Raw genomic sequence first — 27,032 nt, forward strand, 5'->3', positions numbered from 1 at the left:
CTTGTACCCAAAACGGATCTCACCATGCGGCCTGTGCTAAACTTGCGCCCAGCGAACACATTTGTCAAACCACAAAAGTTTTGAATGATAACGCTGCAAGAGGTAATCTCTTCTAACCCGGGGGGGGTTACATGGCAACATTGGACTTCAAAGATGCATACTTTCATATTTCAATGTTGCCAGCACACAGAAAATACCTAAGGTTCATGATAGAGAACAAACCCCATCAGTTCAAGGTCCTTTCCTTTGGCATTGCCTCAGCCCCGAGGGTATTTACAAAGGTTTTGGCAGTTGGAGCAGTTCCCCTGCGTAGGATATCTCTCCCAGTTTATCCTTAACTCGACGACTGGCTCATAACCGGGGATTCATATGGCACATGCCTGTCAAACATCCAAAGGACAATAGACCTACTCTTCAGTCTGGCATTCTCCAGCCAAGTCGAGCAATTTCTGGGGGCTCTAATTCGGGTAGAAAACTGCCTTGTCTTCCCCTCCAAGGAGAGGGTTCAAAACATGCTATTTCAAATCCCTCAATATGTAGCTGTCGGGAGGTGACGGTACACAAAGCCATGCAAATGTTAGGAATGATGGCATCCTGCATTTATTTGCTCCCTCACGTATGTTTGCACATGCACCCCATGCGAGAGTGGCTCAACAGCCAATGGTGTCAGGCCAGCGGATAATGGGACGATCTAGTGGTTGTCTCGGCAGAGCTTGTTCTCTCTGTGTAGTGATGGCGAGGGAAAACCTCCTTGAAGGGGAAGTCCTTCGCCACCCCGGCAGCAGAAGCCACTCACTACGTACGCATCTCACAGGCTCTGTGGCTCACCTCCAACGGCGCACAGCATTTGGTCAAGGCCCTGAAGGCTTTTCAGACAGTTGCAGGGAAAGACAATACTGGTCCTCATGGACAGCACCACAGCCATGTATTACTTGAACAAACAAGGGGGCACTCACTCTCCAGGGCTATCCAAACTGCCTCAGAACATTTGGAAGTGGGCTCTCAAACATAAGATGTTGTTCCTGTCTCAACACGTTCCAGGGGAACTCCATCTTCTGTGCAGACTTGCTCAGCAGAGACTTCCCTCTACCTACAGAGTATGAATGGCAACTACACGAAGACATCGTCACCAACATTTTCACAGAATGGGGCTCCCCAGAGATGAACTTGTTTGCAACTCCTAGGTACCCTCAGAACCACTCCAAGGGGAATGGTCTCTGAATAACATGATCAGGGAAATTTGTTTATGCTCGCCTCTTCCCCCCCCCCCCCCCCATCCCCTACTCAACAAGATAGTGCACAAGATGAACCAGGAACCAGTTACCATGATATTGGTGGTCCAATGTGGGCCCGCCAACCCTGGTTCTCATCTGATGGAGACGTCAATCTCCCGTCAGATGAAACTACCTTGCCCATACAACATGCTATCGCAGGGCAAGGGGGAACCCCTTAATCCAGGCCTGCAAACTTTCAACTTAGCGGCCTGGCTCCTGCGATCGTAGAGTTCGGGCACCCCCACCTTCCGCAGAGATGCATGAATATACTTAAAGAAGCAAGAAAGCCTAACACCAGACATTGCTACTCCAATAAGTGGAAATGCTTCGTCATCTAGTGCAATTCCAAGGTTATCAATCCCATAGATTGCTCTCCTACTCATAATGTACTATAAATGACTCACCTTCTTGACTCTGGTCTGGTTTTTAATACTCTGAAGGTCCTCTTAGCTGCACTTTCAGCCTATACCACTTCCCAGCAGAAGGTGTTGTGGTGGAATATCCCAGTAATCCAGGCTTTCGTGGAAGCTGTTAAGAGATTTAAGCCCCCCATTTCAAACCGAGCTCCCAGAAGGGACCTAAATGTGGTACTAACCAGACTTCTAGGATCTCCCTTTTAACCAATGCATAAGGCTAGCCTTAAAGCACTCGCAAATCTGCCTTCCTGGTGGCAGTCACTTCTATAAGGAGAGTTGGTGAACTACAGGCCCTTTCAGCTCTAGACTTATTTGTAACTATCCACAAAGACAAGGTGGTTCTGCGCATTCACCCACGTTTTGTGCCCAAATTCAAGTTCCATGTGAACCAATCAGTAGATTTTTTCCAGAACCCCACTAACGTGGCATAAAGAAGCCTACACACATGATGTGCGCAGGGCAGTCCATATATTAGCTGGAAAAGACTAGACCACTAAGAAAGACAAACACGTTTTTCATCTCAGTGGCGGCCGGTAGAGAAGGGGACCTTGTCTCTAAATCAGCCATCTCTAAGTGGATTGTCAATTGCATCACACTGTTTCTCTCTTGCCAAGAGAGATCTGCCTTTCAAGCCTAGAGCACACACTACTCTGGGCACGGGGGCTTCCATAGCATTCATTACAAATGTCCCTTTCGAGTCCGTTTGCAAGGCGGCAACCTGGAGTTCTGTACGCACCTTTACAAAACACTGCTGCCTAGATACTCACTCAGATCTGATTCTCATGTGGGACATGCGGTATTAAGACATCTTTTCACTACTGTTCCTTCTCTCCTCCCTCCAGCTCCGGGTACTGCTCGCTAGTCTATGCACAGCATGCGATTCTAAGCAGATTCACAAGCACCAAAACACATGCATTACTCACCGTAATAGCATTTCTGATTATTGTATCTGCTTAGATTCACATGCGCCCACCCTTCTTCCCCGCTCGGATGGAAGGAACATACATAGACCTCTTATTACTACTACTTCTCTCTTTCCTTACTCGCTCACGATTGTCATAAGGCTCCCTCACGGCAGAAAAAATGCAATCGGAGGGACCTCTACGCGTGAGGGATTTTGGGTACACTACACGTCACGTTGGGGATAGTGTTACAGGCACGTCCATGTCGACGTCCCCTTTCGATCCTCGACAGGGTGCAATACTGCACGACTACCACTACGGACTATATACACAGCATGTGAATCTAAGCAGATATAATCATCAGAAAAGCTATTATGGTGAGTAATGTATGTCATAATGGAAGGGTGTAGACATAAGACTACGAATCTGAGCTCTCAGATTTTCTAATGAGATATATGTAAATAAACTAATGTCCTAACCATAACTCAAAACCAAATGGTAATCTTGCACTATCTACTGAGTCCTGCAGTGACATTAGTGATATGAGCAAAAATGACCTTGCACATATCTAATAACGGTGCACACCAAGTAAACTGACCACAACTCCGTACTTAAACTAGTTTGGAATGTTAACATGGTATGCTGTGTGCCTGAGCAGAGTGCTGTGTGAGTGGTGTTCTAACCTAGGCAGTGGGAAAGATGTAGCCTGGGTGTTGGGAGCCAGTGGGCTCTCCCCAAGTAGCTCTCTTGATGTCCTCTTATTGTAACCTGATTAACCTGAAGAAATAAACTGATGAACCCTATTACAGAGCTGGCCTTTTATCATGGAACTTGCCTCACAATATTGGCGACGAGGATGGGATATTTTGGAAAACAGTCATTTTTTTATTATTTGAGTGGGGGCATACTGGCAGCAGTACCACAGGACCTTTCTGCTTATCCAGTTTTCCCCAACTCTGACTCCAACTTAATATCTCACTGGGTGGTTCGCCCACAGAGCTCCCTGGACCAAACCAGTCTTAAATCCAGGGCCCTATTCGCTGCTATACTGCAGCTCTTCTCATTTCCATAATCTTACATCTCTGGGTGATGGGACCAAACCAATCTGATGGGGGCAGTGGGTCTCCCTCTTCCTTGCTTTAGTTAACAGTTGCAAGACTCCCCCCCCCCCTAGCCCCCCCACAGCAGTCCTGCATTTTAGCCACTGGTTGATGACTGTACCTCTATCTCTGCTTCTTTGTTTCACTGCTTCTCTGCTCAGTTTTACCATGGGTCCCCGTCTGAGACCAGTCCTCGTCGCCAATGTTGTGAAGCAAGATCCATAATATCACGGCAACTCTGTAGTAGGGTACATCTGGTTTATTGTTTCAAGTCACATAGTTAATTAGGTAAAATAAGATCTCATAAATAACAATTGTATCCTTGTGATTACCTGATAAGGGTATGATACACTGTGCATCATCTGCAAAGTTGGAAAAGCATAAACCCTTTCTCAAGTAATTGACAGAGGGGTGCATTGAAAATATTAAACAGAAAATATTAAACCGAGTGAGACAGACAAGCGCCCTGAGGAACACCATATGGTAAAGGAACTAGTGAGGCATTGGCAATACCACTACAGACTCTTACAGATCTGCCCTCCGGGAAGGATTGAACCCATGCCACTGCGTTAGCACTACAATTGTCAACTTCCTTCAGCCTGTGCAGCAGGAGCCGATGTTCCACCAATTCGAAATCGGCTGAGCGGACTAAGACAATCAGTAACATGACTTGGCCCTTATTCATGTGGCGCAGCATATCACAGTTCAGGTCAAGAAGGGCCAATTCTCTGCTGAAACCGGGCTGCCACTGGTTAAGAACATTATGTTTTGCTAAGTGGTCAAATTCTTGTTGATGGGCGAGCCTATCCAAAATCTTCAACAAAAAAGTTAGTAATGGGTGTGTAGTTACATGATGGGTCTGGGTCAAGGCCAGTCTTCCTAAGCTGCAGAGTAATCCATGCTTTAAGATCCAGTGGCACATGACACTTGCTCAGTGAGGCATTAACAATTTTAGTTAAAAGACTAAGAAATATCTATGAACAGTCCTTAACCAGCGATGCTGGACAGCTATCTCCCTTGCAGTTCGTGGGTTTAAGGCTGTTCAGGATTAACCCAAATTCTCCTGTCCTTCAGCTGACCCGAAGGACACTTCTCTACTTTGAATTTTACCTATGCACTGGAAAGTCCTAAGCATGTTCCCTTTTAGGAAGGCATTAACAATCCAAAATGCTACAGGACGCACCTATGGGCATTTTCCCAGCTTATGTTGCCTGATGCAGCCTACACACCCCTTGATGAGGGCTCCACGTTTGTTTTTGGACGATTGGTTGATCAGGCCACTCTGCATCGCAGTTTTCCCTCCATACCGTTCCCTTCCTTTACGATTTGAGGCCCGTTGGTCAACCAGAAGAACTCTTTCCTTTAGTGGCTTTGTGTGGGACTGGGTGCAAGCCCTGGTGTTGCCTACTCTGGAGAGTGAACGACCGCAGGGCAGCAGTTCACCACTTGCTCTCAAGGCATCGGATTTTGGCCTGGTGGTTTGAATATTTTAGGCCTAATGGTAACTCTTCTGCAAGACTCTGGATGAGGGATAGCCCTGCAACACTGGGCTTGGTCATGGAAGCAGCATGTAAATCACCAATCTTTGACAGACATCCCTGATTCCTATGGGATGATTATTGCTGGTGATTGATGGGTTCCAACTTTTTGGATGACTTTGTTCTTGGTTTCTCCCCACTAAGCTGTGATCACAGAATCCACACTTTACATAGCTTGGTGCACAATCGTTGCTCCGAAACAGATCAGCAAGACTGCTTAAACTTTCTGTAATTATGTGCCGTCTGAGACTCTGAAGGCCTTTCTCCCCCTCATTATGGGCAAGAGAGTATTGGTGCAAACTGACCGCACCAGCTGTTTGTTTTAGATCAACAAGCCTGGGTGTGCCAACACCTCAAACTTGTGGCCTGACTGTGCAGACCTCGGAGTGAGCTTGAAAGCAAGATATAGTCTTGGGAGCAGTTACCTTGGTGGGTCAAGACAGTTTTGAGCTGGATGGACTCAGCAGGCTCGAACAAGCAAACTGTTTGAGAATTTCGACACTGGTATCCTGGCCCGTCGTTAACTTTGTAACTTAGTTCCTGAGGAACTACCACTGCCACCTTGATATCTTTCAGAATAGCTTTCAGATTATAAAGGCGGACTGGAAAGATTCAACAAGAACCCAGTACAGGTGCAACTGTCCACGTCTTTGGTTTTGACCCATTAATGTCAATCTGTTGTGTTGTGCCTTGGACCAATAGTCACACTTAGGAAATCCAGTTTCTTCATTAAAAGAGATGATTTGGATGAGCACATGTCTCTGGCTTGGCTTTCAAGCGCATGTAAGTGCACTGTGTTGTGCTAAAAAACACTTCTCCAGCATGGGGTCTGGCATGGATTCACATGCTCATGAATATTCCCCGTCGTCAGGCTGGGAATCCTCGGTAAAGAAAAAACCAGTATCAGTTTCGTTTCTGATCTGTCTTTCGTAGTAATAACCAATCACTGGTCTCTGCGTCATACTGACCACAGCCAATGACTGCCCTCTACCTAAGCACCGCCTCTGGCAGCCATCTTCAGATTTTTACCGCATGTTCATGTGTTGGGATCCTCGTGCTATTGCTCTCGAGCGTTAGTGCTATTTTTCGCGCTTTTTCACAAAAAACTTCGATTCTTTCGGTCAAAAGAGCCTCGAGCTCCACCGATCCTACATCCGATCAACGGGGACCCGTGTCGGATTCGTCTTTGCCCCTCAAGGGTGAAGATTTCGTCGAGCTACACTTCGGAGGACTCCAGAAGCTTCTCAGGCCCGGTCTCGGAGATGGCCCAGGAGAAGGGAAGCTCGACGCCCGGAAAGCTGTTCAGGGTCTGCCCTGGATGCCAGCTGCAGAACGTCTTTAAGGAGGACGAACACTCTTTCTGCCTTTACTGCCTTCATGAGGACAAGACGCACGTGGAGAAGGACTGTGCGTTTTGCGGCAACATGTCGGAACGGACCATGAAGGACCGCCATCAACGTCTCGCCAACTGGCTGGAGGGTAAGAGCCAGTCTGGCGAGAAGAAGAAGAAATCCGAGCGGTCTTCTAAGACCTTTGAGGGCGCCCCGGCGACGGGGGCCCAACATAAGGCCAAGCACCGCGAGTCCGCTGGCACCGGGAGCGGCGAACGGTCGGGCTCTACGGGCGCCAGGCAGGGCGCACCCTCCCCGGCACCATCAACCACGAGCCAACGCTCTGGGTCGGGTAAGAGGAAGGCCGAGCACCCGGCGAAGCTCCTGGAGAGGCCCCTGTCGAGCTCTAAGGCAGAGGAGGAGCGTGGCAGTGCCCCCTCCCTCAAGGATAAGGCGGTGAGCGCACCTAAGGTGGTGAAGGCCTTGATCCATCCGACCAAGCCCTCTATCGAAACGGTCGCGGCGGCCCTGGCTCAGCCTGTGGAGGCTGCACCAGTGGTGGCGACCTCAGGGCCCAGAATCTCCCTGCCTCCTCGGAGGGAGTCTTCTTTTGTGCCCATCGATAGGACCCCCGTGAAACCCTCCGTGGGGAAGAAGGGGGGGCAGGGCGTCGTCGTAGATTCGGCCTCAACCTCAGAAGAGGAGCTGATCGAGGTCTTAAGCCACGGCCTAGGCGTGGAAGAAGGCCAGCCCGTCGGAATGGACCCCGACGCAGGTGACGACATCGTCGAGGATACCGACGGGGCCCCTGCTCGCCCGTCGGATTCCCCTCTGCCAGCGCCGCAAGACAACTCGGCGGCCATTTTGTTGGCCATACAGTCCTTATGCTCCGAGATAAGGACGAGGCTACCGTTACCGACGGAGGAACCTCTCCCGTCGGGGGATCCAGAACCGGGACCTTCTGGTGGTCCCCCTACCAAGAAAAGAAGGATCCATCCACCACCTCCTTTTCAACCGTCGCGCCCCGTCCAGCCCTCCTCCCCGTCCACCCGAGGGGATGATACGGGGACTGACACGGCAGCGACGGGTACGGACGACGAGGCATACGACGAGGATATTCCGTCGTCGCCTCCCACCAGGGCTTCTCCGCCCGACGAGATCGGATCTTTCCACTCCATGATCTCCAGGGCTTCCGAGCTTTTCCAACTCTGCCCTGAGGAGAAGAAAAAGGAAGGCTTCCTTTATCAGCGGCGCGAGGCCAAGAGGAAGATGGTCCTCGCAGTGCCTCTGTTGGACGACATTTGGGATGAGGGCCTTTCCCTCCTCAACCCTTCCACGACGCCAGCTAGAAGAGACCGGTACGAGAAAAAGTACCGGGTCCCGGACACGGCCCCCCTATGCCTCCGGGCGCAGCCTACCCCGGATTCCGTCGTCTCCGCGGCAGCCAGGAAGAAAGCGGGGGGGGGGGTGCGGCCTCCACATCGACTTCCCCGCCGGACGGCGAGGGAAAGAAATTGGATGCTATGGGACGTAGAGTCATCTCGTCGGCAGCGACGACGATTAAAGCGGCCAACGCCTTGGCTATCGTGGCCCGCTACGACAGGGAGCTCTGGTACAAGATAGCTCCCCTGCTGGATTTTCTGCCGGACGACAAGAGGGCGGAGGCCCTGGAGATCCTGCAGGAAGGTGAGGTGGCCTCGGACCACGCCATCACCGTGGCGACGGACATCGCCGACACTGGGTTCCGCCAGCTGGGCAACGGCGTTTGCCTTCGAAGTCGTGGATGGCTCAAAGCTACGGACTTCCGGCAGGACGTCCAGACCAGAGTCCTGGACATGCCCTTCGACGGGAATAACCTGTTTGGGAAGACAGTGGACGATTCCCTTCAGGCCATCAAGGCGGATACTGAGACGGCCCGGGCCCTTGGAGTCCTGCAGCAACGACGGACGCCCTTTCGGAGCGGCGGAGGCAAGGGCGCCTCCAAAGGTTCCGGCGGCGGTTTCGCTTCCTACCGTCAAGCGGCCCGCTCGTCGTCGCAAGAGGCCTACAGAGGACGAGGCGAGTCTAGCGGACCCCGCCGTCGTCGCCAAGGAGGTCAAGGCGGCAAGGCCGCGTCCAAGCAGGATTGAACCGGCCGTGGGGTCGGGCCCCCACCGAAGCACCCCGGTGGGAGGCCGGCTGGCGGGCTTCGTCAGCGTGTGGGAGTCCATCTCCACCGACCGTTGGGTGCTGGACGCCCTGGCCCGGGGCCACGCGCTCGAGTTTCAAAGAAGGTGCCCGCGCGTCCCCCCCGTGGCCAGGAAAGAACTTCACGTCCCTCAACTTCTCCTGGAGGTAAAGGCGATGCTCAGAAAGGGCGCCATCGAACTCGTCCCAAAGAGGCTTCGGGGCTCCGGAGTCTACTCGAGATACTTCCTCGTGAAGAAGAAGACGGGAGGATGGCGCCCCATCCTAGACCTGCGACGTCTGAACAAGTTCATCAAGGCGCAGAAGTTCCGGATGGTCACCCTCCAGCACGTCCTGGGTCAGCTGGAGGAAGGAGACTTCCTATCGTCGTTGGATTTGGAGGATGCCTACTTCCACATTCCCATCCTAAAGGGGCACCGAAAATTCCTCAGATTCGTGGTCCAAGGGCGTCATTACCAGTTCAAAGCCCTTCCCTTCGGACTACGGTCGGCACCCAGGGTATTCACCAAGTGCCTCGCACCGGTGGCGGCGCAGCTGCGCCGCGAGGGGATTCACGTCTACCCCTACCTGGACGACTGGCTCATCCGCGCCAAGACGAGGGAGCTCGCCGTGGTCCACACGGCAAGGACCGTCCAACTCCTCACGGACCTGGGATTCTCCGTGAACTACGCCAAATCCCACCTGGTGCCCGCGCAAGTCGCACTGTTTCTGGGAGCGAGGCTCGACACAGTGTCCCTTCTGGCCTCCCCGTCGGAGGAGAGGACCAGGACCATCTTGGGCAAGGTGCAACGGATGTTGGTGGCCGACGCGGCCAAAGTGAGGTCCATCAAGTCCCTCCTCGGGATGATGTCTTCCTGCATCTACCTCATTCCCATGTGCAGGCTCCGGATGCGCCCGTTGCAAGAATTCCTGGATGCGCGCTGGATCCAGACGACGGGCAGCTTCGAGGAAAGGATCAAGCTCGACGAGAGTTTCCGACGAGCGATACGGTGGTGGGGACCCCAGCCCACCAGGAGACTGTGACCACGGATGCCTCCCTGGAAGGGTGGGGAGCGCACACCGAAAATCTGCACGCAAGGGGACTCTGGCTCCCGACGGAGAAGTCCCTGCATATCAACGTCCTGGAGCTCCGTGCAGTGTTTTGGGCCCTCAGGTCCTTCCTTCCGTCCCTCAAGGGCAAGGTGGTGAGGATCTTCACCGACAACACCACCACCATGTTTTACATCAGGAAACAGGGCGGAACCAGGTCCCCGGCGCTGTCCAAGGAGGCGCAGGACCTGTGGCATTGGGCCATCGCCCAAGGGATTTTTCTGGTGCCGTTTCATCTGGCAGGGATAAAAAACACCATCGCCGACTCACTCAGCAGGGAGCTGCGCTCGTGCCACGAGTGGGAACTACGGCAGGATCTGGTGGATCGCCTCTTCCGACGGTGGGGCACACCCCAGATCGACCTGTTCGCGACGGCGACGAACACCAAGTGCCGGAGGTTCGCCAGCAGGTTTCCCCAGACGAGGAGCATGGGCGATGCTTTCTCGTTCCCCTGGGAGGGCCTGTTCCTCTACGCGTTCCCTCCCTTGCCTCTGCTAATCCGGCTCGTCAACCAGCTCAAGAGGTCACGGTGCAGGATGATCCTCGTCGCACCTGCGTGGCCGAGGCAGATATGGTTCCCGGACCTTCTGGACTTGTCAGCGTCCCCGCCGATCAAGCTGCCGGCGGACGCGGATCTACTCTCCAGGGAAGGAGGCGCCATCCTCCACCACGACCCGAAGTCGCTGAACTTGCAGGCCTGGCTCCTGCAGCGCTAGAGTTTGGAGGATACGACATACCGGCCGATTGCAGAGAGGTTCTTGCAAAGGCCAGGGCGTCCTCGACTCTTAAATGTTACAGACACAAATGGAAGAGGTTCTCTGTCTGGTGCCACGCACAGAAGATTAACCCTCTACGGATTACGGCTCCCCAAGTACTGCCGTACCTGCTGACGCTGGCCAAAGCTGGTCTGGCACACGCGTCCATCAAGATTCATCTTGCTGCGATCTCCCGATACACCAGAACCACGGGGCGGGCGTCCTTGTGGTCTCATCGTCTGGTGAAAGAGTTCATGAAGGGACTGTTCAGATCGTTCCCGCCGGTGAAGGCTCCGGCCCCGGCGTGGGAGCTCAACGTGGTGCTGACCAAGCTCATGGGGCCTCCGTTCGAGCCTCTGCACTCGGCCCCGTTGAAGTTTCTATCGTGGAAAACAGCTTTTCTTGTGGCCATCACCTCCGCACGACGAGTGGGAGAGATCCAGGCCCTTTCCTGCAAGGCCCCGTACTTGACTTTCCACGACACTAGGGTAGTGCTCAGGACGCACCCCTCCTTCATGCCCAAGGTACCGTCGGACTTCCATCTCAACGAACCCTTGGTGTTACCTGTGTTCTTCCCGTCGCCTTCGTCGCCGGCTGAGAGGACTTTGCACTCGCTGGATGTAGCTAGAGCGCTGAAGTTCTACGTGGACCGCACGAAGGGTTTTCGGAAGACGTCACAACTCTTTGTGAACTTTGGACCTGTCAATCAGGGGAAGGCTCTCTCGAAGGCTTCCATCTCCAGATGGCTCTCCGGCTGTATCATGTGCTGTCACCGGTTGGCAAACCGACCGCTGCCTGGCCGTCCGAGAGCCCATTCCACCAGAGCGATCGCAGCTACCACGGCGTTCCTATCTGGTGTGCCCCTGCTGGGCATATGCAGGGCTGCTACGTGGAGGTCGATGCACACCTTCACGAAATTCTACTGCGTCGACCGGGATTCCAGGGAGGAGTCCAGGGTCGGCCAAGCAGTGCTGCGCAACCTGTTCGCCTGAGGTGAGCCTGGTGAGGAGGTAAGATGCTTAATGTTGAGTTGATGTGATGCTTAATGTTGAGCCTTTGCCACCTCCCGTGGTTGTGCATGTGTGTACTGCTATGTATTCTTTATTCATGAGCATGTGAATCCATGCCAGACCCCATGCTGGAGAAGGAACAAGTTACTTACCTGTAACTGTTGTTCTCCAGCATGGGTCTGGCATGGATTCACATGCGAACCCTCCCGCCTACCCCTCTGCGGCTCTTCACTTGGTCATACTGCCACTTCACGTGCTTCCAAATCTGAAGATGGCTGCCAGAGGCGGTGCTTAGGTAGAGGGCAGTCATTGGCTGTGGTCAGTATGACGCAGAGACCAGTGATTGGTTATTACTACGAAAGACAGATCAGAAACGAAACTGATACTGGTTTTTTCTTTACCGAGGATTCCCAGCCTGACGACGGGGAATATTCATGAGCATGTGAATCCATGCCAGACCCATGCTGGAGAACAACAGTTACAGGTAAGTAACTTGTTCCATATTGGGCCACACTGGGTGGGCCATGCGTCTGCTGCTTTCTAGATGAAAAAAACTGAAATCTTTAATAGGGTTTCTCTGTCGGGCAGGTGCAGAAGTGTAAAAATAAGAAGAATATTCTTTGGTGAATCCTTCTTTCAATTATTTGTTCAAGTTGGAACCTCAGATTTCATTGATGTGGGGATCCTTAGTCCGAATGCTCTGACTGTGTAGTCTTGTTATACTCTAGGTTAGGACATTTAACAGACAACCAGTTTCTGTGGTAAAGGGTTGTTAGACCACGTTCATCAGGGCTCAATTTTTGGCATGTGGATAAGTGCCCTCTTCGTTGCTATTGCAGCGTTGTCTGCATTAATAAGATTTCTCTACCTGTAGGGATGACAGGAAGGGAGGGGGGAAGAGAAAACAGGGGAATAGTTCCCAATTTACAACCTTTAGTGTGAATGTTGTATAACACACTGCATATGTAATACAAGAAAGGAAGGGGAATCTTACCCTTTCCATGTAGATAGTAGTTTTTGCACGGATGGGTGAGGCGACCTGGGACCTAGGGGCCAAATACAATATTCAATACAGTTGTTTTACTGCATGGTCACAATAGCCAAAGCAAACACTAATGTTCTAGCATTTAGAAAACCAGAAGTTGCAGTTACATCGCTGCGGGAGTGGCCGCGCACTGGCGTTCCAGCTCCCGTTGCAAATACACCTTGTGGGTGGGATCCGATCAGGCGGTCCTGTTCGCGTACTCCTCTCAGTCAAGCGTTGGCTGTCTCCCGCAGTGCGGGGACAGTGCCGGCTACATTAGCAGGGGCTTACCTGCTGCTTGTGTCTGCTGGGTCTGGTGGGCCGCGTGCAAGGAGTCCTCAACGCTGCGGCTCGCCAGTCCCTTGTGTATATGGTTATCATGGCGCCGATAAGCGTCACGTGTGCACTCCCCAAGATGGCCTACTCGGCTGGGACAACCGTCCTCCATTTTAGGGTCAGGCTAAATTGTAAGTATGCCTGACCTTGTCTCACTGTGGTGCATTCAAGACACCGACTAGCACAAACTCATGGTGATCTACTTGTCATCATGGGGTCGAATGATCAGAATTCTGAGGCAATTTTCATATTGCGTCTCGTGCTGGGGAACACTAGATTCGTGTACAAAGTCTTTTTCCGAGGTTCTCCTCTTCTTCATAGTGTGGCCAGGGTTTGCCAGCTAGTTGGTTCGTTAAGGCCAGTCTTGTCCATCTTCAGGCGGAAAATCCATAGCTGTTCTATTCTGAAGAGGTCATGAATGTTGCCACCCCTTTTAGGTACTTTTATTTTTTTTCGATAATGGACCATGTGAAGTCTGATGGATTGTGGTGCTGTTCAAGGAAATGTGCCACCATTGGAGCTGTGGTTTTTACAGTTCGTATGCATGACCTGTGTTCAGCGAGGCGTGTTCTAATAGGTCTCATGGTCATGCCCATGTATCGCTTTATGCATGGACACATAATGATGTAAATGACATTACAACTATTACAGTTGGTAAGGTTCTTTTGGGTCCATGGGAAGTGCCATCCAATGTCTATGCTGGTTGATCTTGTAGTGCTGGAGCATGCACTGCACGACCCACACGGTGTGTGGCCGACTGCTGGGCTCTGGCCCCACATGGTGTTGAGTCTCGGTTCTGTGTCCTTGTATGAGTGCACCAGAGTGTCTGAGATTTTTACGTCTTTTGATGCCAAATCTGGGGGTGTCTAGGCATGATTTGCCGACGTTCAGTATGGACCAAAGTTTCAGGACCTATTTCTTGATTTTATTGGTCAATTGTGAAAAACTCAACAGAGCTGTAATTTGGTTAGCGGATTCTCTCTGCTTCATATGGTGTTCCAGTGTTACTTCTATAGGGATTTTCATGGCTCTTTTGCGAGCTTGTTTCACTAGATGTTTTGGATAGCCCCTCCATCTCAGTTTGGTGGCCAAGACCGACGATTGGCGGTTGTAATCCGTCAGTTGTGAGCAGTTCCTGCCTTAACGGAGAAACTGTCCAAAAGGAAGTTTCTTTGTGAGACTGGCCGGGTGGTAGCTCTTATACGTGAGCAATGAGTTGGTCTGTAGGTTTGTTGATGACTGTGCTTGTGATGGTCTCATTTCTGATCTCCAATGTCAAGTCAAGGAAATGCACTGAACTTTTGCTGTGGGTTTCAGAGAATCTCAGGAAGGGATTTTGTGTTGAGCCACTCCATGAAGAAGGAAAGATCTGTTTCATTGCCTGTAAAAATCAATAGGTCGTCGGTGTACCTTGACCAGTTTTATTTCGATCAGGCAGGGGTTGTTTGGATTATAGATTTTCTCTTCTTCGAAGTTAGCAACATACAGGTTGACGAGGCTTGGAGCGAAGGTGGCTCCCATTGCTGTTTTTGGTGAGTGCGATCTCTGCTAGTTGCATCACAAGTTACCGGGATCTTCATTGGTCGTTCTTTTCCTTGTAGGATCTTTTCTATCACTCTCAAAGTTGCCACCTGGGGGATTCTCGTATACAGTGACTCGATATCCAGTGTCACTAGTAGGTCGCATGACGAGTGGAAAGGCCGTTCCTGTATTCGATGACTGCCGTGGTATCTAAGATATGATCTCATTTTGTTTACTTCTGGTTTTAAAAAGAAATCTACAAATTGTGACAAAGGTTCCAAAATGGGACCTATTCTGGAAACAATGGGTCTGCCTGGTGGGGGAGTGATTCCTTTGTGCACTTTGGGAAGTGCATAAAAAGCTGGCTTCATCGGAGTTCTGGATTGAGAAAGTCGTATTCTTTATTGCTGATTAGTTCCTCGGCACTGGCTTCTTCCAAGATTGGCACTATCAATTGTCTGATTCTGTTGGATCTAACCCTAGTTGTCTGTAACTAGAGGTATCCTGCAGGAGGTTTTGGACCATCTGGTTGTAGGCCGAGGTGTCCATGATGACTGTAGCTGCATCTTTATCTGCTGGTTTAATGGTGATGAGTTCATTAGTTGCTAGTGATTGGAGTGCTAGCCTGTTTTTCTTTGAGAAGTTCTTATAGCCAGGAACTAGCTCTGATTCTAGTTTGTCAAGTTGCTTGAGCAAAGCCTTTTCGAACGTGATCGATTCAGGAGAGATGCCATTGGGTGGGGGGGGTTTAAAAGGTGGACTTGCCTCGTAGATTGGTAGCGCCCTTTTCTTCTGTGGTAGTAATTGAGCCGAATGTATTGTTTTAACCAGATTTTCCTCACGAGTTGTGCCACTTCTATAGGAGTCTGGAACGGGTCATGGTCAGCTGATGGTACAAATGAGAGCCCTTTCTCAAGTAGATCTCTCATCTGACGACAGAGCGTATTTGGATAAGTTAATTATGAGGCTTTCTTGGCATGGGTCGTGTATCCCCAGTTTGCCTTCAATTGTTGGGTATTTAGGCTGAGGGTCCTTGTCCGCAGCCTCTGCTGCAGGTTAAGATTGGTGACTGGTTCTGCCAGTGGACTTGTGGCTGCCAGTTGCCTCTGCCTCTGTTTTTGCCTTTTTTCTGCTCGCCTCAAAAAAGGTTTGGATGGGTAGGAGGCATTGAGTGAACCAGTGTTATTGGAGTTGTGGGTCGGATGAATTTGAGCCACTCCCGAGCTACCGCTTGAGAAGGACCAGTTGTTGGGTTTGGCTCGATTATTCTGAATCTGCTTTTTGTTATGCTGGTTTAACTGTTGACCTGATGATGCCGGGTTATTGGCGCTCATGTCTTCATAGTAGGCGTCTGTGATATATGGGTAGATTCTCTCTTGAGAACCCACAGTAGGAAATCCCGAAACGGTCCTTGACATTATTTATATAGGGCCTTGGACCAAGTCATCTTTTTTATTTTTCACCGGATTAGGTCCGATTGACTGATTCCACACTTGGTTAATACAGGGGCATACAGGAGCAGTGGGATCATGACATTTTCAACCTCTAACTCAGTGAGAATTTTTGATGGTCTAGCAAGACTTTTTTCTAGCACCTCACCTGGTATGGGACCAAAATATAGTGGTGTTGTCAGCAACTGATCTCAAACTGCTGGCATTAAAAACAAACTGCTTTTTAGTAACTGTTACATAATCTAGGCGTATCATTGAAATTCAAGCTATGCATTGGAGACATACCATGTTTCATAGGTGTCCCGTCCTTCTCTCCAATATTCTTTTCCTAAAGGTGTCATCTTTTCACATCACCAGGTGGTTATTCCAACCGTCTTCCCTCCTCCTCCTCCTCTCACTCCTCCTCATCCTCCTCAGTTTGAGTCAACGTGGACACTCCATCCTGTAGATGTTTGCTGTGCTCTTCCTTTTTGCCTGGACCCGATTGTTTTCTGAAGGTGAAACGCCTATTTAAATTATTTAGCTGTTCCCAGCCAGACAAGGCCTCCTATCCTTTTACCGTTTGGATAACATCTCGGAATCCTTCAAGCTACAGGGCAAGGTTCCTCTTCAGAGTTTATTTGCTATGTTTGTCCTCTCATAGTAAAGGCCGTGGCTGAGGCTTTTTATAAACCAGTTCCCTGATGAGTAATACACAAAGTGCCAATTGGGCTTCTCCCTCAGCCTTCTGCACTGGTATTAGGGCTAGGGTTAGTCAGAAGGTCCCCAGAAATTCCTCACTTTGAGTACTTACTACACCCGGAGAGAGTCCTGCTTGATATTGTTGTTGAAGTATGCCTCAATGATAAGACTGAGCTTTTGCTCATTGGTTCCGCAGTACGACTAAGCAAACTAACCTATTCAACTCATTTAACAATGATGGTAATATCATAGTTTCTAAGGATGTAAAAACCCTGGGTTTTTATCTCGACTCAGCCCTAAACTTGAAGAGACAGGTTAATGCCACAGCCTCAGCCACACTTGCAAGTTAATGCATGTAAACCTTTCCTCTCCACCTCTAGTTGAATTACCAGGGCCTTAATCCTCTCCAAAATAGGCTATTGTAACGCCCTGTACCTAAGGTCAAGTAAACATAATGTCAATAAATTGCAAATCCTGCAAAACAATGCTTTAAGAACTGCTTTAAATATCCCCAGAACGCAGCATATCTGAGGCCAGACGCAACACCAAATGGTTAGCTCTGAAGAACAGAATTAACCACAAGTCACTCACCCTCACGCAAATGCCTCCCAAACTCTGCCCTTGCAGTGGACAAAGTCTGCAAAAATATTTCAGATCGACCTACTAGAACCCCATACTCTCACTGCCTCAACATCCCCAGGTACAACCTCAAGAGAGCAGGAGGAAGTAGCTTCCCTGTTTTAGCTACTAAACTTAGGAATTAATTGCCTGTAAACCTAAGGTCTGAACCTTCCTTCCACTGTTTCAGAAGAAACGCAAAATAATTGGCTCATCCCTCGATGTCCAACGTGGCTCTTCACCTTCTATCTATACATAACTGCCATATAATGTAAAATAGAATATCTGTTGCTTAGCCACTCATCTGTAAATTACATTGTGTAATGTAACATATGTCTGCTTCTGTTTATCTTGTATTTTCTACTGTTATCACCTGTAAACCTTTGTAAACTTCGTAAAAGCGCCCAGATACCTACTGGTCAGGTGCGCTATAAAATCAATAAACAAAGCAGTATGGTTTAAATGGGACTTAACCATGGGAGTAATAGCTACTCGCCATAGTGACTGATCTCATTAAGATTTGTCAGCTCGACTGCTGAAGGCGAGCAACGGAACTGACCGGGCGTGGCTGGGAAGCAGAGCCATAGTACGAGGATGCCTTTCCCCTTGCATGCACTGGCTCTGCACCTGAACTCAGATTTGACTTACATTTTCTGTGCAAAAAGCTTTGGTCCTATTCCAAAGGGCCTGGTGGAAAGAAGAGTATGGGCACAGTACGTACTGGGATGAGTGACTTTCTATTTCAGCTATAATTCCCAGTGAACTGGCCCGTTTATCTAAGCTGATAGAGTTGGCACAAAATGCCACAATAACTGCCCTAGAAGCGTTTCATCTAATGGTAAACCGTTTGTCTAATATTTTTCTAGTGCCCTCTGTAAATCGTTAAGTTTCTTTCCATAACGACAACTGTAAGACTTACACATACCAAGCTTATTTTTTTATACTTCTTGATGCAGGTTGGGAAAGCAATGTCTTCAAATGAAACTGCGGCCTATGAAATAATGCGCAGCCTGGATGTGGATTACGTGTTGATCATCTTTGGAGGTGTTATAGGCTACTCTGGGGATGACATCAACAAATTTCTGTGGATGGTTAGAATAGCAGAAGGTGAACATCCTAAAGACATACGGGTAAGAAACATTGTAATATGCAGGAGTACTCGGGTGGATGTGCTTTGCAGCCAATTGAAGGTACACTGTGTTTTAAAGTCTTCTAAAAAAAAACTGTTGTCTCCTTAGTCTACAAAATATATCTTATTCGGGCAGATGTAGGAGACAAACCACATTTTAGGTGGCCATTGACAAGAGAACCTTTAGTAGTGTGATTCTACATAGCCTAAAGCAAATAACATTTACTCAGCTTGTTTTTTATACCAACGTTTCTAATGTCTTTGAGCCACAGCTGTTTCCTTACATTTCATATGACATGGCTTTGGCTGTCGAGGGTCATCTTTTAGAACAGGGGTCTGCAACTGGTGGCTCTCCAGATGTTTTGGACTGCAACTCCCATGATCCCTTGTCGTTGCCTATGCTGTAATGGCCTGCTGGGATTGGAGTACAAAACATTTGGAGAGCCAAATGTTGCAGAAGCCTGTTTTAGAAGGTCCAAAATATTCACCTCTGGGGTGAAATTCTAGAGTTCTCCTTTTTTAAATTGTTGTTCCTGTATTTTTAAACAATGTATTTGGTGAGTGCCTGAATCATGTACATTTTACTTGTCAAATAAGGTTTGTCCAGGTGCTTAATCACTTAAGTGTGTGTGTAAGTAGTTTTTGGAATGTTTCTCAAACTTCTGAGTCGGATGGTGTATGTATAGTCCAGACTTTATATAAAAAATATTTTAGTCCTCTAGTTTTATTTTTTCTATAATACCCAGATGTATACCATGTTCAAACACTACTTCTTGTTACCTTGCAATTAGAATTGTTGGCCAATTCTGAATGTTTTTTTACGCTCGATACCATTCGATCTTCCGGTGATTTGCTGATTCAGCAACTGCAGCATACCCATTTCTATTTTGGGATTTATATTTTTCAAATTTCTTTACTGTTGGCCTTGGAGCTGTGTGTGAAGCAGCTACGTTGGTGGTTGTTTGACAGCTTCCTTATGTGTTTCTTATTGCACGGGAGTACCTGTCTTTTCACCATTGCTTCATAGTTTTTGCTCTGCTACCCAACGCAGACTTAAGCAATCTGTTTTTATTATCTTGTGTTAAGAAGCAAAGAAAGGTTTTTGAAGACGGTTATTGTAATTGTTGAACACAAACCCGAATTCCATCTTTTGCACCAAAGTGGGCGCCCCTTTAATTTCTTTTGGGTTTAATTGTTTCCCATGTAACCATAATCATTTTGTTTCTTCTGTGTTTTCCCTTAGGAAAGTGACTACTTTACTCCACAAGGAGAGTTCCGGGTAGACAAGGCAGGTTCTCCGACGTTGCTGAACTGTCTGATGTATAAAATGTCCTATTACAGATTTGGTGAAATGCAGGTGAGAGCATTTATTGAAACCTAAATATAAAAAACGGAAAAGGATCAATTGTACATGTTTTTCGCATTTAGAATTCAATTTGTTACGTGCAAATTCTAGGTAGTTGAAAGATGAATACTGTTTAAATTGTTTATTGGGCTCACTGAGGCCCATTGCTTCATGTGGCTGCGAAGGAAAATGGGGATATACAGGCAGTTATGCGGGGGCACACCTTTTTCCTTAATGAAAGTTTAAGCCGCTTTATGGTTGCAGAGTTTTTATTTTTTGTATTGCCGTTTTCCTGCTACATCTTTGTCCCTGGTTCTACTTTGGCTTTGATGGGTAATTGATTGTCGAGTTCCAGTATCGGGTCTCTTAGACATGTACTTTAGAATATTCACATCTCTTTCGAAGCAAACCCCAGGCAGGAAACTGTTTTTATTGATTTTCTTTTGTTTACTTTTCTCCAACACAGCTTGCTGCATAAACCTTCTCCTCATGCACAGCCACAGTGTTAAAACTGTCTCACACGTCCAGATTACTTTTCCACTCTGTGGTGAAAGAACAGTTGGAGAGTGCTCTTCTTCACGTTTGCTATGTGATAGTGACACAATTCCGGTGATTATTTGGCAGTTTCTGACTCTGTGCTATCTGCTTTTGTGGGTGGCAATACATGGACCTTTGAAGGAAAATTCCTTTATTTAAACTGTACCCGAAGTGCTTAATGAACATTATTAGATGAGTGCCGCATTTACTGCCTTCATTCCGTGAGAATAGGGCCTGTAAGCTGTACCAAAGACTTTGTTCAGACTGACGGGTAAAGGAGGCCCCAGGCCTGAATGCACACCCCCAGAGGCGAGATGGCTACTAAAGATCCCAAAAGCGCTTTAGCTGTGCAGTGGTGCATTCTCACCAGGCCAGTGTCAGAATATTTGACAGGGTGACGGTTCTCTTGCCCGTTGACAGGGTCACATGTGACAGATGGCCCTATAGTCACAAACCATTCATGGGATTTTATTTGACCCTCCTCCCTCACTACTTCTCCCTCCTTCACTACTACTCCCTTCACCACTCCTCCACACTACTTCTCCCTGCCTCCCCCTACCAGTACTCCCCTCTACACTACTCCCCTGCACCTCCCCCACTTTCCATTACTACTACTCACTTCCACACAACTTCCCTCCTCCACACTCCAAACTACTACTCGCCACCCGAGTAATCAAACACTTTTTTCTCTCAATACGCCACACACACGTAGTGCAGAAGCCGCTGCTCCCTCTTTCCTCCTGCTGATCTCTTGGTTGTCATTCACCATCACCTCTGACCTCTACTGAAAAACCCACGCTACCTGCTCCATCATCCCTGCTTAAATCCCACTCTTGTGAGGATTGCTTAACTTTTACTGGCCAATCTTCTCTCAACCAGGGTGTTTGTGATGAAAAGTCATAAGAAGGGGGCAAGCCCTGCCCAATTGCTCTGAGCAGGCTCACACATATCAGAGATGGCTGCTTAGAGAGCCCAGTGTTTAAGTTGGTGTTCTGACACTCATTCCGTGTGTTATCCCAGTAAGTTGGTTGGGGGGTTCGGGGGGTTCATTTACCCCTTTTTGTCTTTGGTCTAGGAGATCTGCAACTTCTATGCACTGTGGGTCTCCGTGCTTTATGTGCACTGGAGCTGTGGGTATTTCCCACTTCATTAGTGGTTTGCTTCTGCTGTCTGGTCTCTCTCGGGCTGTAGTTTCTCTTCAACCCCTTTCTCCTCAATTTCCTATCTGGGCCTCGGTTATTCTTTTCTTGCTTGGCCTTCGATGTTGGCTTTCTGCAGCAGGCTGATGGTCTCTGAAAATGGACACTGGCCAGGATCTGAGAGAAGAGGCAAGACTGGAGATGGACCATGGTCTGCAATAATGCATTCTTGCATTGGGGGGAGGAAACTGGAATGGGAGAGCCCTGAGCTAACCCAGCCCTCATGTGTGGGGCTGGCTCTGGATTCCTCCTTAACCCTTCAACCTTCTGTGAATAGTGGTTCCATCTCTCCTTTGTTTTTTTATTTTTGTGTAATTCAGTTTACAGAAAACACTGCACACAACAGGCTGATATTCCAATAATTCATACTACCATAAAACAATAATTTGGCATTTATATAGCGCTAGGCACCCTCAGGTATCTGAGCGCTGGTTATTACCCACGGTGTGTGGTTCTCATTTATCGACCTCGGAAGGATGAAAGGCTGAGTTTGGCCCTGCCGGGATTCAAACCTGCTTTAGCAGGCTCTGCATGGGTGTCAAAGCGAGCGCTCTACTCGCTGTGCCACTTGACCAGCAATAATTCATAAATACATAATATTCCCTCCCTCCTTTTGACAAGGCTAGGTAACTGACCATGTCACACAAGGTTCCCTGGCCCATTAGCAGGGTCCAGCTCCTCCGGCCCTAAACCTTCCAGACATCACCTATTTTGTTTTCCTTAAGTCGCCCCATGTGGAACGGTTATGCCCAGATGTGGGTCTCGTGCCTGCTGGGCCCAGAGACCTATACTAAACCATCTCCAGCATGGGGGACTTGCATGGATTCATGGGCTGGAAATCCTTTGAAAAAGAGCATTTTCGCTTTAGACTGAAAACTGCTAGGTTGCTCTATAACTGTCATGATGCCCGCTCATGGGGAGCCGGTTCGAGCCCTGCGTCCCCGAAAGCGGGCATCCAGTCCCCAAGGAAGGACCCAGCAACCCCATATAGGGGCCCTTTGGACAGTGTCCTGGCACCATAGGCCATAGTCCATCTTCCGAACCCTGCGCATCACCTTAGAAGAGGTCAGCAGCGCGAACCAGGCCAGCGCCTCCGTGGGAGTCAGGTGAGCGTAACAATAACAAATCACTGTCCTTTGGGTCATACTGCCTCTAGCCTGTGACGCTTGTCCTCCTAAGATCCACCCTTGGTGGCCAACCTCAGATTTCTACTGCACGTTTCAGTGTTTCGAGTCTTTGCGCGTCAAGAATTACATTTTTGCTAGTTTTTGATAGTTTTCTTCGACCTTTTTCTTCAACTATCGCGCGTTGACTACCCGTAGTGAGGACCCGTTGTTGACAAAGATAGTTTCCATCGCAGGATCTTCTCGCCGTGAGTTTGGCAGGCCCATGCTTGGGCCTAAATCTCACGTCGACGATGTTCAACATAGGCAAGAGAAGTCTCTTCACGGCCTGCAAATCCTGTGGCCTGAAGAACCTTTGTTGGGGATCGGTACCTCAGGTTGGTATCTTGAATCAACTAGGAGATGCAGCTTATGGGCGTAATCGTGCCTCATCAAGGACCAGCATGTCCCATGAGCGTACTCCCTCCGAGAATGAATTTGAGGTCCTTTGAGGAAGCTCCTTCCGAGGGAATTCAAAAGAAGGCAATACATCCCGCATCTGCTCTTACGAGGGTCGCCACTGTTGCAGGATATGGTTTGGGAAGGGGCCGCACCCTGTCGTGGGAACGGTTGACGGTAAGCCTACCGGCTGGTGGGTTGCCTTCTGCAAGGAAGATCTAAACACCTTCCAAGCACAAGTCACAAAACCTGTTGGCATCTCCAAAAGTCACCATCGGTCCCAATGACCCTGTCGACTGCTCCCTAGTCTACATCACCATCGCTCCCAAGGGCCCTTGCGACGCCTTCGTCTACCAGGACCACAGCCTCGTCAACGACTACTTCGGCTGCCAAGACCACCACTTTGTAGATGTCCTTGACAGTCTATTACCACCACATCAGTGACCACCTATTTTGATGTCTAATTCGTCGACAAAGTTCAGCAGCGACCGTCATTTGAACATTTACAACACCAAGGGTGGCTTTTCCTCCATGGCCTCAGTGTGCTGTACCAACCACAACTTAATTGAAAGCTGCGTCAATTCTGCAAATCCCCAATCAGTCTCCTTCCCGAAGGACTCTGGTAGGGTGGGGGGGGGAGGATTACTGCCTCTGACTTCTTACTGAGACACGTAAGTTTATCTACCCCTGCGCCTGTGGTGTCTCAGAGGAAATCTCATTTCTCCAGCATTGAATCTTTTATAGATGTGAGTTTTCCCAGTCAGGCTGAGCATACTCTGTAACATAGAGCAGTTTAAACTTAAACCTTTCAGTCACTTTTGTGCTATGTCATTTTGGGTCATACTGCCCATAGCCAATAGGAACACCTCCCCTAGCTCCTCCCCCTGTCGGCCAGCTTCAGATTTTTTACTGCACGTTAGTGTAAGGAGTTCTCAAATATTAGCTCCAATATTTCTTTGAATAATTTTGGATTTTAACAACCCCCTCTAAAAATGTATATTTTTCGATGACCGGTGTTGGTGGTGACCATGCTAGACTATTCCCGCCACTGGTAATCTTTGAAGTTTCATCTGCGCAGTTGGGCCTACTTCATGGCTGAATCCACGAGGAAGAGCCTGTTCAAGGCCTGTGGACTGAAAAATGTCTGTGGGGATCACCACGACGATTGCCTCTACTGCCTTCATTCTGACCATGTCGGCCAAGATTGCGAAATCTGCCACTTGTTCTCCAACACTCTGCACCTGTGCGTAGTCATGCCTCATTACTGCAGGGCAAGCCGGCCCAGCGAACCGCCTCTAGTAAGAGGTCTAAGTCGCATGAGGTCCAGACCACTAGTAAGAGAAGACCTAAAACCTCTGCCGACGAGCCCAGATCCATGCACTAGGACCGGTCTTTACCAAAGTTCAGTACCCAAGGGGTGTCGGTAGGGAAGGAAGAGTCGGGGCCTTTTCCATCGCCCCAAGGAAGCAATTTCATCCAAGTCCATATCGAAATCTGTTGGCCACTCTTGGTCGAGAACGGCAGTGAGTATGTCATCGTAGACCACCAAGCCTCCCTCCCATGTAGTCTACCCAAAGGCTGTCCACCGGAACCCCGTCAACAAAGCTGTTGATGGCCGCAATCGGGACTACTATGTCATCAATGAAACCATCCACAACGTCCTCGAGGATCCCGTTGACGGCATACAGCTGTGACGCTCTCGTCGATGACCCTTTAGATGGGGCGCGGGTGGGGAAGAGGATCTTCCATAGGATGGTTACCACTGCCATTGTGGTAAACGGCGCAGACACCCATACCAGCAGTGTGTCTACATTGGCGATTCGTCCACGGGCATCATACCCCAACCCTGGGGTTGCTTTGCTACCAGGAAGGTACTATTTTATCAGCTGAGTCCTTCCCTATTGGAGGTTGTAGAGGAACCAAAGGAGAGGAGGCCATCCTGTTGCCAACACTGCTTTTCAGAAGGCAATCTAGTTCCCCCGCGGGATGAGGCAAGCCTGATCAGACGGTGACATTTACCTCCTCTGCATTCGTCTCAGGCACAGGATAGTTTGCCTTTAATGCAGCCGGCTCCATTGCTGCCTCCCTAAAGAAACGGTTCAGTGGACATTTTATCTACTTTAACCACTCTGGTGGTAACCTTGCAACAACGGCTGCCTGTACCAGCCCTGGTTCCGGTGCCTCTTGGGTGACCTCACGTAGATATCCCTGGGCCTGGATGACGACCCTCGAGCACCCCCCCCCACCCCAACACCCCCCAGGAGGGGTGAACACCTGTCGGTGCCACAGAGGCTGTTGGCTACTGCAACAGATGCAGATCCTGAGCAATTGGAGGACGTGGTTTCCACACATTCGTTCCACACTGACAAATTTGGCCATTTCATCGCAGGTGATGGGGAACCAGATGAGATTCTGCTCAGGGACTCAGCCCCTGATGTGGTAGGGGCCTTCCACATGCTCATATCCAGGGCCGGAGAAGCAGCAAAAGCAGTGTGCTGTACCAGTGCAGAGAGCAGCGCAGGAAATTTCATGTCGTCCCGCTGTTTGAACACTTTTTTTTTTTTTTGGATGGCCTTGTCACCTTGCTGCATCCTGCTACTGCCTGGTTCGCCAAAATGTACAAGACCCGAGAGCGCTGCCGCCTGCCTCCACACCAGACTGTTGTCTCAGCTGCTGCCGCCAGAAAAAGGTCAGTTAACCCATCGTCCTGTTCGGTCCCTCAGGGCATGCATGGCAAACGCCTTGACGCCTTCGGTAAGGTTATTACCACTGCAGACATGACTATCGATGCGGCAAATGTGATGGCCATACTAGTGGGCTATGATCGTGAGCTGTGGTACAAGATGGGTCCCCTACTAGAGTTGCTTCCGGATTACAAACAAGAGGCCGTGGACATTTCCATGAGGGCGAATTGGCGCAGACCATGCCATCATGGTGTCGGGGACATCGCTGGTACTGGGTGTTCCCTGCTTGGAAATGGAGCAGATCTGCACATGCAGGGTTGGTTAAGGCCATTTCGACCTGATGAATCCAGTTGCTGATATGCCCTTTGATGGATCTGCCCTTTTTGGGGAAGAAGGTGGAAGAGGCCTTACAGTCTGTCCAAACGGACACGGAAATTGTTCGCTCCTTGGGCATGCTGCATCAAAGGCACCAGTCCTTTCAGTCATAAAAAGTGCTTTATGGCAGGACTTTGCAGGATAACTGCTCCACGTACAAGTCTTCCTCCTCTTACAAGACCCGTACTCATCAGGGGACCAGAAGAGAATTAAGTCCCAGTCCTACAGGGGTTCGCAACAGCGCGGTCTGCTCCCAATCTGGGGTGCCAGTCCGGCAAACTGACATGACCAGCCCAGGGGCAGGTCCTCTCACCTCAGCACCCCGGTGGGAGGGCGACTGTCCAGGTTAGTCGAAGAATGGGCAAACATCACAACCGACAAATGGGTGTTATCCCTCCTCCAGTAGGGCCACTCGCTGGAGTTCGTTGACTATCCACCGTACATTCCTTTTGCACACAAACCAGAAAAGTTGTGACACCTCTTGCTACAGGCAGTACGAGCTCTGTTACCAAAGGTCACAGAAGCCAGAGTATCCCTGCCTCCGAGACCGGCTGCATCGACCAATCAAGAGGACACCGGAGAAGAGGATGCCATGCCTGATCCCGAACCAGAAGCCCCGGGATGCAGAAAAGGGGGTGGAGTATGCCTCATCCACACTCCAGTGGACAGATTTCTTCCTCGGATCAGGCCTCCGTCCACCCGATCCAGCAGGATATGGGGGAAGACAGCGCCAACGCCGAGATCCCCGATGGGGGCGACTGAAGTAACGCAGAGCGGGGCCCAGTAGGCCTACCGCCGACACCTCTGAGGGATGTATCGCTGAACATCCTTGTGACCCTGCAAACTCTGGTGTCGGCGATTCAGAAACTGATGCTGATGACACCTCTGGCCCCGGTGGCCCCAGACCAACCTCCTCCCAGAGACTTGGACGGACACGAAGACTGACACGGGCGACAAGAGCGTGGCAG

The 27,032-nt window shown here is 49.6% G+C and overlaps 1 protein-coding gene across 1 annotated transcript in view; it reads left to right on the forward strand.

The window, feature by feature from the left end:
* The window catches only part of STT3B (STT3 oligosaccharyltransferase complex catalytic subunit B), an 872,418-nt gene that overhangs the window by 720,505 nt on the left and 124,881 nt on the right, over positions 1–27,032 (forward strand). Inside the window, exons 13-14 of the mRNA XM_069648801.1 lie at positions 18,190–18,363; positions 19,606–19,719. Coding sequence (XP_069504902.1) covers positions 18,190–18,363; positions 19,606–19,719 — 288 coding nt within the window. The remainder of the gene's footprint in view (positions 1–18,189; positions 18,364–19,605; positions 19,720–27,032) is intronic.

This window comes from Ambystoma mexicanum, chromosome 2q (genome assembly GCF_040938575.1).
Source record: "Ambystoma mexicanum isolate Mex_15411 chromosome 2q, UKY_AmexF1_1, whole genome shotgun sequence".
Classification (NCBI taxonomy): Eukaryota; Metazoa; Chordata; class Amphibia; order Caudata; family Ambystomatidae; genus Ambystoma; species Ambystoma mexicanum.